The 13,097-nt window shown below is 40.8% G+C and overlaps 1 protein-coding gene across 1 annotated transcript in view; it reads right to left on the bottom strand.

The window, feature by feature from the left end:
- Positions 1–13,097, bottom strand: part of STK32A (serine/threonine kinase 32A) — a 132,316-nt gene that overhangs the window by 19,088 nt on the left and 100,131 nt on the right. The window contains exon 7 of the mRNA XM_055143263.1: positions 9,849–9,938. Coding sequence (XP_054999238.1) covers positions 9,849–9,938 — 90 coding nt within the window. The remainder of the gene's footprint in view (positions 1–9,848; positions 9,939–13,097) is intronic.

Here is a 13,097-nt window from a genome sequence, read left to right as displayed (position 1 = left end):
CCTTCATCTTTACTATCCTCTTGAACAAATCGAACACTCCTGAGCAAAATCAGAACAATAAGAGGGCCAACACTACAGAGGAGAGAAATTAAACATGAGAACACAAAGGGTCAGCATCGCATTGGGTATTTAAAAAGTACTAAAAAATAATAATAAATAATTAGGCAATCTTCTAGAGAGGTGAACATCCACAGTGTCAGATTTGCTCCTAATCGGGTGCTCTACACAATTGCCCCGGGCCACTTAGCAGTACAACGTCAGCCGTGGGCAAGGGCAATCAATAAAATCCGGGAGCAGCATCCACCCTGAGAGGACACTGGCTTGGCGGTGCCCAGGCATGACCTTGGCTGTAGGAGCTGCTGGAGTCGCATTAAGCTGGCCTCCCGCCCCAGGGAATTCACTTTCATGCCTCACTGCCCCTCTCTGCACACACAGCACGCCACACAATCCCGGAGACACTGGTTCTGCACGCCGGGGGGGCCCCCAGGCACTGGATGGAAAGGACTATATTTCATTGTTCTCTTGTCAGCGTCTCAGAGCAAATCACCTCAAGGGGTGCCCAGGTGACAGGCGACAGACCTGCACTTCAGAGACGCTGCAGAAAACTTGAGGGATAAGCAAAAACCATCGTGCCAAGAAACATCGGACATGATCAAAGGTGTGTTCTGTCCTCTTTGCCCCTGCTGTTTGTGAGTCTTCCTTTATATCCTCTTCTGCTTTTTGCAGAGCATGAAGCCCAGCCATGAGTGACAGACTGAGAAATGTGGGGAGAACATTAGGAAAACGTACACCTCAACATACAGAAGCGTGATGGATGGGTAATCCTCGGAAAGCCTGAAAGCGCTCCCTTTCCAGAGTAGGGAGATATGCGTGCCAGCTCTGTCCACTCTTCCGGGATGCTCCAGCCTGCAGACACACTTGGAGCTGGACAAAGACTGAGTCCTTCCTAGCACCACTGAGTTCTTGGTTTTATTTTAAATGTATTTCTCTGTCTGCATTTGGAAAACTAGAAAGGAACACTTAACACAAGTAGTTACAAACAAATGTAATATGTTTAATTACATTTAATACATTATTTTATTATATTTTTGCTTGAGGGGCATTGTTTGGGGATAAAGTGCTCAGGGCTTCCTTCTGGCTCTGCATTCAGGAATCACTCCTGGTAGGGCATGGAGGACTGTATGGAGTGCCAAGGATTGAACCCAGGTCAAACAGGTACAAGGTAAGCGTCCTACCCTCTGTACTGTCACATGCCCCCATTTACTATTTTTAAATGTATGTCTTATACTTCCCTCTACACACACACACACACACACACACACACACACACACTGTCTTGCCCTTTGGCAACCACAGAAATAGCCAATGTTCTAAATTTTATGTTAGCAATTTTCTTTCATTTTTAATACAGATTTTTATGCATTTTCAGGGCCATATAGGTAACAATATTAGGTTTATGTGTGCATGTACATCAAACATTATGTGGATAGGTATATATATGCATACATATGAAACACAATGTAATATTCTGCTCCTTGTGTTCTTTGGTGTCTTGCTTTTCTTGTTCAATATTATGCCTGTGAGAGTCATCCAAGTTACGGCAACATAGTTTGCTCACATTTGATATGACAGGAATACACTATGATTTACCTGTTTATCCTATTATTGAGTCATTTGGGATGTTTCCAATTGGGGAATATTATGAATAACGTACTTGGGAACATTCTGTATATGGAACAGTATCTGTATTGCAAACCACAATGAACAGACTGTAGGTCCAGACTTCTGTAAGTTCATTCCTGGAACAGTACTAGTAGAAATAAGATGTATGTCTCCATGGATACTAGCTAATGCCCAACTATATGTGAAAAAGCTGTATGGATTAGCAGAGAGCAACAATATCTGAGTCCTATTTTCTACTACGTACTTGGCATTAACTTACCTTCTGTGTTTGTCAGTCTAGTGAGAATATCATGCTCCTTCATCGTTCAGTGAAGCTTAAATGGACATTTATCTAATCAGTAACAAGCTGAGCCATGTTCTAATAATGCTTTAAATTACCATTGCTTGGTCTTCAGATTTTAAAACAACGGGGCAAGAGAAGAGATGAATGCATAAAGAAACTATGGTATATCTACACAGTAAAATACTACACAGTGGTTAGGAAAAATGAAGTCATGAAATTTGCTTATAAATGGATGGACGTGGAGAGTCTAACGCTGAGTGAAATAAGTCAGAAGAAGATGGACAGATATAGAATGACCTCATTCATTTGTGGCATACAAATAAATAAATAAATATATATATATAATAGAAGACTAATGTACACGGCCAGGGAAAACAGGCACTAAGAGGACTGGTCAATAGTTGGAATCTACCACAAGTGTGTGGGGAGGAGGGTAGGTAGGATAGAGAAGGCACTAGTAGCTGGACCTGATCCCGCTGGACAAGAGCTGTGTTAAAAGTAGATAAAGGGATATACATGACAACCTTTCAGTATCTGTATTGCAAACCACAATGCACAAAAGGAGAGAGAAAGAGAGCGATTATGAGTGAGAGAGAAAGAGAGAGAGCAAGAGAGAGAGCAAAAGAGAGCGAGCGAGACAGAGAGAGAGAGAGAGAGAGAGAGAGAGAGAGAGAGAGAGGTCTGCCATTGACTTGAGGCAGGCTGGGGGTAAGGTGGGAAGTTATGGCAGGGAAACTGGGGACACTGGTGCTGGGAAATCTACACTGGTAGAGAGATGGGTGTTGGAACACTGTATGACTTAAACCTAATCATGAACAGTTTTGTAAGAGTCCATCTCACAGTAATTCGATTAAAAAAATTAAAATTTAAGTAAAATTTTTTAAAAGCCCAACAACTAGACAGGAGGCTAGTTGTTGTACAAGAGATAGTACAGCAAGTAGGATACCTAGCTGGCATATGGTTGACCCAAGTTTAATCCCTACTACTCCATATCCCTCCGAGTCCTGCCAGGAATAATCCCTGAGCACAGAACAGGAGTAAGCCCTGAGTACACTGTGTGCTGCACCCAAACAAAACAAGAACCAAAACATTCTGGTCATGACAGAAAGAAGTTGCTCCAAATATAATCTATAAACTTAATGCAATAAAATTTTTTTATAAAACTTAAAAAAATTCCAAATTTAATCTAAACAAGATGTATGAATAATGAAAATTTTCTGGAAAATATACTTAGGTGCCATATATTAAATGTTATAAAATTATGATAATTAAGATTTAAAACCCACAGAGTTTTAGGTAGCTAGTACATAAAGTATTTATGATAAAGATATTTCAATTCAGTATGGAAAGACTTATTTAGTACATTTTATCAAAAAGAATGCTTTAGGGGCTGGAGCAATAGTACAGCAGGTAGGGCGTTTGCCTTGCACGCAGCTGACCTGAGTTTGATTCCCAGCATCCCATATGGTCCTCTGAGCATTGCCAGGAGTAACTCCTGAGTGCAAAGCCAGGAGTAACCTTGTGCATTGCTGGGCATGACCCAAAAAGAAAAAAAAGTCTTTAATAACTGAATTTAAAAGTCATTATTATCACCTACCCCTACCCGGGAGTAGGGCGTTTGCTTTGCATGTGGCCAACCTGGGTTTGATTCCTTCATCCCTTTCAGAGAGCCCGGCAAGTACCGAGAGTATCCCACCTGCATAGAAGAGCCTGGCAAGTTCCCCATGGCGTATTCAATATGCCAAAAACAGTAGCAACAAGTCTCACAGTGGAGACGTTACTTGTGCCTGCTCGAGAAAATTGATGAACAATGGGATGACAGTGCTACAAGTGCTACAGTGCTACATTATTATCACATTATTTACACTTTTTTTCAACCATATATTATGTACCTGGATTATGTTAAAAATGAAATTATAACGTTAGCCAAAGTATTGACTATCTTACTTTCTGAAATCTAAAAGTAAAAATATATTGCTAAGAATAGCTTCAAAAGGGGCTGGAGAGATAGCACAGCGGGTAGGGCATTTGCCTTGCACGCGGCCGACCCCGGTTCAATTCCCAGCATCCTATATGGTCCCCCAAGCACTGCCAGGAGTAATTCCTGAGTGCAGAGCCAGGAGGAACCCCTGAGCATCGTTAAAAAAGCACACAAAAAGAATAGCTTCAAAAGCAGAAACTATAGAGAGACTAATGGTCTGGTGATATTAGAAATATATTTTTATATAAAAATGCTATAAAAAACTAAAAAATAGGAATAACGTTTAAAGCATATATGAGAACTAGATTTAATATTCTAATATATATGTATATATGTGGGACAAGAATTCTTTATGTAAGCAATAACATCAGAATAATGAAACAGGAAAATGTATTAACACTCTAGTAGAAAATAGGCAAAGAACATAAAAAAACATACAAAAGAAGTCAAAGAAACATCATTTTAATATCACAGTGAGGGACCAGTTTCAATCATTCTTTGAGGAAGATTAGAGAGATATTTTGCTTAGCCCTGATGGGACCGGGTGGGACTTCAGGAGTAGGGAAAAATCAACATGAACATTCAGGAGGAAATTTCCACACGAGTTTTTGTTAGAATTTGTTCCATCTTGAAATCAGAAACAACTTGATGTTCAACAATAAAAGATGGTTAAAAACATTTTGGAGGCACCTCTAATTCTGTAGCATTAAAAGTCACAGAAGAACCTCAAAACGATAAATGTGATAGACCCGTTTCCCCAAAAGAAAACCTATAGACTTTATACAAGTAGAACAGAGTGTTAACAGTCATGACACAGGCTCTGGAGTCAGAGGACAGCAGCGTCACTGGCCACAGACGTGCAGGTTGGCTGCAGCCTGAGAAAACCTGGGGCTGACTCTATGCATTCATGAAGCACACAGCTCTTGACTCCTCACTCTGTTCTTCTCCAAAGTGCAAATAACAACAGAACCTGCTTCCCAGGCTGGGATTAGACTCTCTACTCAAAAGAGAGAAGAATCCAGTGAGTTCAGGATTAGACACTCTCTCTCCACCCCAGCTCCTCACCCATCAACCTTTCCGAGGAGTGGATCATGTGCATGCTCGTCATTTTCATTCCTCACTTCTTCCTAGTTTTCATTCTTGCCCTCTAGCCAATTTATTCTCCCTGACTCCTTGCTAAGAATCCCCCATGGGTGCACTACGAAATGGGTATATGAATAAGTAAATATCTCTGAGATAAATTTTGTCAAATGAATGGGAAAATTATTTCTAAAAAGAGAATAGTGGGGACCAGAGGGTTAGCACAATGGATTGCACTATCTTGACTTGAGTTCGATCCTTGGCACCCAATGTGGTTCTCCAAATCCACCAGGAGTGATTCCCGAATGCAAAGCCAGGACTAAGTCCTGTGCACTGCTGAGCATGGTCCCAAACTAAAAAAATTAATAAATGAAAAAGAGAATACTGATCTCCATTCACGATACCTCTTAGACTCCTATCCAAACCACAGTGGCCTATTTTGGATACAGAAATCTAATGGTCAACTATTTGATTTTGTTTTTTGTGTAACAAGAAAACTGCCTAACAATTTGATTCATCTAAACTTGCTTACAATCATCAAAGAACCACAAATACTTTTTTAAACACCCCTCATCATTCAGGCAGAAGCTTGACTTTTTTTTTTTTTAAGTCTGATAGAGCTTGCTTTAAATTTAGACATTTTCCAATAGCGTGGTGTCTTGTTTTCCTTGCTGTAAAGTGGTGCTAATGATTGCCTGCCCCATAGGGCTGTTGAGAAAAAATAAATGAGCGAATGATTGTAAAACATTTGACATGTTGTCTGGTGCAAGGCAGGCTTTCAATACATATTAGTCATTGCTAATTATAAGGGTGGTGGTGGAGAGGCCAGAGCATTTGGACTGGACTCCTATTTCCTAGCTCTGTGTTATGAAAAGATGAGAAAAGCCAACTTTGAAGAGAATTAAATTACACAGATCTTGTGTTTGAAATCACTGGGGAGAGAACGAAAAGGTGACTTCCCTTTACTCCTCTCACCATGGAAACCAGACCTCAAAAAGCCAGATGTACATTCTCTGATTTGGTTCCAAGAAAATAGCCCTTAATATGAAAACCCAGGACTCCTAGAGAATAAACTCATCAGAGCAGTTGGCTGAAATATTCCTTTTCATCATTTGAGGACCACAGGTTTTAGGCAGGAAATAGACTGAATTATGTGTGCCCATTATTTTACAAGTGACAGAGAGATGCCCCCCACCCCCGCCAATTCCCCGATGCGTAATTGGAAGGCAGGTTGTTCAAATACTACAGAAAATAAAGTTTATTTTCATCTTTCTCTTGGAAAGCAAAGTGGCCTTACATACTGGGGTTCTCTTGTCCTCTCTCTCATTAGCTATAAAGGGAAGAGAATGAAATAATTTTTAAAGTGGTATTGTTCAGGCCAGAGAGATAGTACAGTGAGTGGGTTCTTGCCACGAATGTGGCATACCCAGGTTTGATCCCCAGCATCCCATATGGTCCACTGAGTGATTCCTGAGTGCAGAGGCAGGGGTACCCCTGAGCATCACTGAGTGTAGCTGAAAAAAGAACCCCACAAAATAACCAGAGTGTCATTTTTCTTTCCTTGGTTTCAAGTTTAAATGTGTAGTCTAGAACTGATTACCAAATTGGAGTAATGGAGGAAGAGGAAAGGAGAAAAAAAGACTGGGAAAGGCCTATGGTGGAGAGTGATGGGCACTTTGGTGATGGAGGGATGTAGTTTTCATATTAATCACTTGTATCACTTGTCATCCCGTTGATCTTTAATTTACTCGAGCTGGCACCAGTAACATCTCCATTTGTCCCTGTCTCGTGCTAGTGTAGCCCAATGATATCTGCTCCCTCCAAGAAGAGGAAGAGGCTCAAACCATTCATTCAGGTTTTTGACGAAGAAGTCTGATTGCATATTAATACCAAATATTTTTAAATATATTATAACTTTATAAATGACAATAATAAAAAAAAAAACAAGCATTTAGGCTGTGAATTACTGTCAGTCTCTCACAAGGTAATGCAATTAATTCTACCTCTAACTTAATCCAACCAGTTCAACTCATGATTCTGCTGCTTTAACTATCTCCAGGGCTATAGCGATAGCATAGTGGTAGGGCGTTTGCTTTGCACGTGGCAGACCTGGGTTCGATTCCTCCACCCTCTTGGAGAGCCCGGCATGCTACTGAGAGTATGCCGCCCGAGTGGCAGAGCCTGGCAAACTACCCGTGGCGTATTTGATATGCTAAAAACAGTAACAACAAGTCTTACAATGGAGACGCTACTGGTGCCTGCTCAAGCAAATCGATGAGCAACGGGATGAGAGTGATACAGAACTATCTCCACAAATTACAGGAAAAGCAGGAATAATTTTTATTTTCCGGTATCCTGCTGACAACAACAGTGCTTTCTACTAGGGAGGGAGCTCAGCCTGTTACTAAATAGCCCTTATCCTCTTTTGGTCCTTGAAACAGTTGCTTGAAAATTTAATCTTCCGAATTCAAAAGCTAATTGCCTAGCAGGAGAGATAGAGCACAATGGGCTGAGTGAAGCCGAGGTTTGATGTCCAGCACCACCAGGAGCAACCCTTGAGCACAGAACTGGGAGTAGCCCTTGAGTACTGGCAGGTGGGCAGGTGTGGGCCCCTGAAAAGCAACAAACGAAAAGACTTATATATGATTAAATAAACCTCCTCTCCCCTCCCCCCATTGGATTTAACCAATCTGGTGCAAAAATGGAAGTCATCTGACTCCTACACAGCTCATCCTCCCTTTTCATAAAAAGCACCATCTTTTTTTAAGACCTGGAGAAGGAAGAGGAGAGGAAGCAGAAAGACCCCAACACACGTGGTCTGTGTGATTTATTTTAGCTGCTTCATTAGGTGACCTAGCACAAGGACTGCTGCAGAAATTCTCAACCTTGGCTGTGTTGCACACTGGCACTGATACATATGCACATTACTCACAACACACATTTGCCCACTCACACATAAACTCACATCCATATATATACATATACATGTATATGTATATATATATATATATATACACACACACACACACTCCTATAAACTTCCTGCGTACACTCACATACATTATCACAACCACATACAGTTTCAAACACATACTGCATTACCTAACGTGGTTTCAGATCATTCTGCCCTGGGGAGTCACCCCAGATTCTCTAATATTGCTGGACTTTATTAATCAATGGGAACAAGGGCCTCCATCCTCCCACACTGCAGCCCCTTCTACCCCTCACCTAATACCCTACCCCCATGACAGTGAAGATGAACAACATCTTCTGGGCAATCTATCCCCTTCCCAAACACTCACACATACATACGCACACATTCACAATCCACACACATACATGCTCACACATATACACTTGCACTCACACATCTGCACATTACTCACAACACAGTATTTGAGTTTATGTGTAAGTTTATATGTGCCCACTCACACATAAACTCACACATAAACTCACATACTTAGATACACACACTCCTAGAAACATTCATGTTTATACCCACATACATTCTCATAACCACATACAGTTTCATCACATACTCACAGGTATACACACATTCTCACACATGTGCACACACAGAGCCTGTCTATGTCTCCTATTGCCATTGTCCCATGCTAGACTTGACTCTGAGTGCTTTATCCTGCCATAGTCAGCTCAGTCTCTATTGTGGCAGGGATCTGTTAGCAAATCTAGTGGCTAGACGTTGAGCCAGGAATGGAGCAGCAGGTCTATCTCCTCACAGGGCCCCATCCTGTCCAGACTTTCCAGAGAGTTCTCTTCAGATCTGAACCACTTACCTTAGAACAGCAGGAAAATGGCATGCTGTTCCACTCCTGAATAAAATATGACCCCAAAGACAAAAGCTCTCCCTTTCTATTCTGAGGGGCTCATGGGAGGTGGGACTGGCTCAAATGGAATGAGATCTATACAGAGTTAGTAGCCTTCAATCACAGAATTTAGAATTTATAATCACTTTTAAATTATTAATAGAGATATTAAAGATGTAAGTTTGTGTTTTGGTATGTATCCCTGCCCTTATACTCATTTGCTGGGTAAATTTGGATGAGGCAGCAGGCTAGTTCTTTATTTCTTAAAAATAGAACAGTTAGAATTGCTATAAAGTGAAAACCAAAATTATGTCTGCAAGAGATTTTGTATACTTTAGGGTCCTGTGTATGGTATACAGAATTGTATAATAATGACTATAATAACATGCATAGCCCTCCTACCTATTGCTGTGTTTTACTCTGATTCTATTTGTTAAAGCCCCGGTGCCTCAGCTCTTTCGTGAGGGCTTAGGTGGCCCTTAGTCTTTTCACTAGTGGGCATCTCTGTTAGCTAGAGACCTCTGTTCACTACAGCTCACCAGTGCTTGAAATAGCCCCAGACAATAATGTTCACATTAATTAATTACTCCTTGTTTAAAGGTGGAGAGACACTGTCCTAAATGAAACATAGTGTTTTAAAAATGTAGTCAATGATTCTTTTAAGTCAAGGTAAGACTAAGGACTTGTTAAAAACAAAATTCTGAGGCTCATTTCAGAGCCATGAAATCAGAGCTTCCTAATGAAGTCCAAAGGGGACTTGGCATTACTATCTTCAGATGCCTTCAGATGATGGGAACCCATAAAAATAGAGCACACACAATACCATGTGGTCTCATGAACACCACCAAAAGCCGCCCATGAGCTCAGAGCTGAGAGTAGCCCCAAGCGTTACCATGTGTGAACCCCAAACAAAACAAAACAAATGGTGTCTACAAGAATGAAAAACAAATGCCTTACTCCTGGTCACTACTGCAGCTATGTATGAAGCACGTACCCATGTAAGGCTTGGTGCCAGCCATGGTGGTAATTCGCATCTCCTTGGGCAGCATGGCAGCAATGTTGAAGTCGGTGATGTGTGCATGTCCTGGAGAGAGAGAAGGACCACAGAAAGCATTAAGTCTCCTCCATGTACTCACAAAATAAATGTGCTCTCTCTCACCACGTGCCTTCAGTGACCATGAGCCGCTACTCCACCCTGGCCTGCCAACAGACACATAAAGGAGGGAACACCACAGCCTGTTATAAGTTGTATGACACTTGGCCTGTCCCATTTTGATGCCATAGTAGTTCACAGCTTGCTCTGGGTCCATTCAATTCCTTCGTCGGGACCCTGCTTTAGGGATGCTAGGAACTAGGGAAAACTGAGGCTTAAGTCGAGTAAATAGGACAGATGCCCAGGAGCAAATATTATCCAGAATCAATTAACTTCCAAGTTACAAAAGCATAGCATTAACTGTCCTCTTGTGTCTACACAAAAAGGAATTGCTCTAAAGTAAACTATGCAAAGGCCATAAGGGAAAGAGAAAAGCAATAGTTCACTTACAAATACAAAGTTCAAAGTCCTGGAAGGATCTGACCTTACAAGTCACAGGTTCTAGTTAGGAAAAATACTGATTAAAGATAGAGAAAGCAGAGCACAGAGAGGTTAAAGATGAATACCGAGGAAATGGGAGTGCTTCGGGAGCATTGCGATGGGTATAACCCAATAAAGGTTATATTGGGCAGAGGAGAAATGGCAAACCATGTTATCCTACACCCTTCAACCCAGAGACACCCCCTGCTTCTAATCAAAAGCATCTGGGATCTATCTGCGAATTGTGTATGCTGTTGCAATTGGGAACAGGCAGGAAAAGCTCAATTAATTAGTTCTGCCCTGTAGATTAATATGATCTTAAAGCAGCAATACTCCAGCATCTAGAACATAATTTGCAAAGGTTAGAGTCTCCTTATAAAATTGCAGTTCAACCTCAGAAAGTCTTGGCCTTGGTGGAAAAAAACTTGTTTCCCTAAATCTTCTTAGGCAAAAATGCCAATGTTTTAAATTGGTATAACCAAGAAGAATCAAGACAGAGGCAGTCAACAAGTTCATGCAATGGAGAAAAACAAAAGACTATTCAACAATAGTACAAAGAAAACAGTATCCCACATACAGAAGTTCAGACTTGATTGTTATTTAATACCAAATCCAAAAATGAACTCAGAATGAAATTTTGGTATCAGAACTGAAGCAATCAAATAAGAAAACATCCTAGGACCTCAACATCAGAGATATATTCAGAGATTCAACCCCAGGTAGCAGAAGAATGAATAAACAAATGGTATGAGTTCTTAAAAGCATATAAATGCAAATTCTATATGATCTAGCAATACCGCTGCTCGGCCTTTATCCAAAGATACAAAAGCACAAATATGAAAGGTTATTTGCACCCCTATGTTTATAGCAGCATGACTCACTATAGCAAAAACATTGAATCAATTTATATGACCATCAACAGATAGGACTGGATAAAGAGGCTCTCTAGGCCCCTGGGAGGCCTGGGAGAAAGAGTGGTAAATAGGGTGCTTGACTAGACATGCCCCACCTCAGTACAATTCCTGGCACCTCGAGGTCTCCAGCACCTCGGGGCTGCAGTCCTGCCTGGAGATCCCTGAGTGTCACCAAGTATGGCTCTGGAGGCCCCCAGATATGGCTGTAGTAGCCCAAGTATCCCAGTGGTACTGCAGGGATTAAGTAACATCACTTGCTTGGTCCCTTTCACTGAACTGTGAGACTGTGAGACTGAGGGGCCTAGGTGGGACGCATGGGTCTTCTGAGCACTGTTTGTGAGTCCCTGCCCCCAGGAGCTGTGGATATATATACATATATATATAGTATATATATCTACTCAATGGAATACTACTCTATCATTTAAAAAGATTGAGTCTTTTAGATAAAATGAAGATAATTTCTCCTGTTCCCCACAAGCAAGATTTTATTTTATTTTATTTTTTTAGTGAAGTAAGATAGTTTTTAATTAAAAGAAATTTACTTAGAAAGGCAGGAGGGGAGAGAGAGAAAAACACTTGTTCAAGAGAGGATACAGGCTTCTTCTAAGTATCAAAAAATCAGAAAGAGAGATACATGTTTACAAGAGAATAAAGATTTATAAGAGCAAGCAAAAAGACAATCCTGGAATGATTTTTGGGAGGAGATTAAATACAGTTTCTCCAAATTGTCTTGGCTTGGAGTTCTCTGCATATATAAAAGTTAATCTGGGTACTGAATTTGAGGTGATTTTGTGAACTGATATAAGTAAGAAAAGATACTATGAACTGATTGACCATTAGAAATGACTGAAATAAGAAATGAATGACAATTATCAGATGGTTTCACTCCCATGTGGAATATGAATATCTAAAGAAAAATTAATTTATAGGAAACAATGAAACTAACTCCTAGACTCAGAAAAACTATGGTGGCTACCAGAGAGGAAGGTAAGATATGGGACAGGGCTGAGCAGAGGGCTCTCCTCTGTGGTGCAATGAGGCTGGAACTTTGGTGTGATAGTAGTGACAAGTAGATACACATAGTTGTGAAGCTAACCTCTGAAATTCCATAATATTGAAACCCATGATCTGTCAGTGAAATTTTTTAAATTAAAACTTTAAGAGGGAGGCAGTTAACACTTGTTCAGATATCAAATTTCCAAGCACATTTTATAAGATTTTCTTTGAGACATTTTATTTTTTAAATCACAAGACTATGTGAATATTACATACTTTTGTCAAGAAAAATTTATTTCAAGTACCAGGAGGTTGTCTCCATGGCTTGCAGACTGGTCTCTCATTCTGGGTAACTCAGGGAAGGGACCACCAAGTAAAATGTGGTTGGAAGTCATGTGGGGGAAGGGTGATGCCTGCGGAATACAGACTAGAGACTGAACACAATGGCCACTCAACACCTTTATTGCAAACCACAACACCTAATCAGAGAGAGAGAACAAAAGGGAATACCCTGCCATAGTGGCAGGGTGGGGTGGGGGGAGACGGGACTGGGGAGGGGGGAGGGATGTTGGGTTTACTGGTGGTGGAGAATGGGCACTGGTGAAGGGATGGGTTATCGAACATTGTATGGGGGAAACATGAGCACAAAGATATATGGATCTGTAACTGTACCCTCGCGATGACTCTCTAATTAAAAATAAACTAATAAAAAAAAAGAAAAATTTATTTCTTCCTTGTTGGTTTTTTGAAAGCATCATCA

Source organism: Sorex araneus, chromosome 6, assembly GCF_027595985.1.
Source record: "Sorex araneus isolate mSorAra2 chromosome 6, mSorAra2.pri, whole genome shotgun sequence".
NCBI lineage: Eukaryota > Metazoa > Chordata > Mammalia > Eulipotyphla > Soricidae > Sorex > Sorex araneus.
Note: the sequence above shows the minus strand (reverse complement) of the source record. Positions and strands in the feature narration are given on the sequence as shown.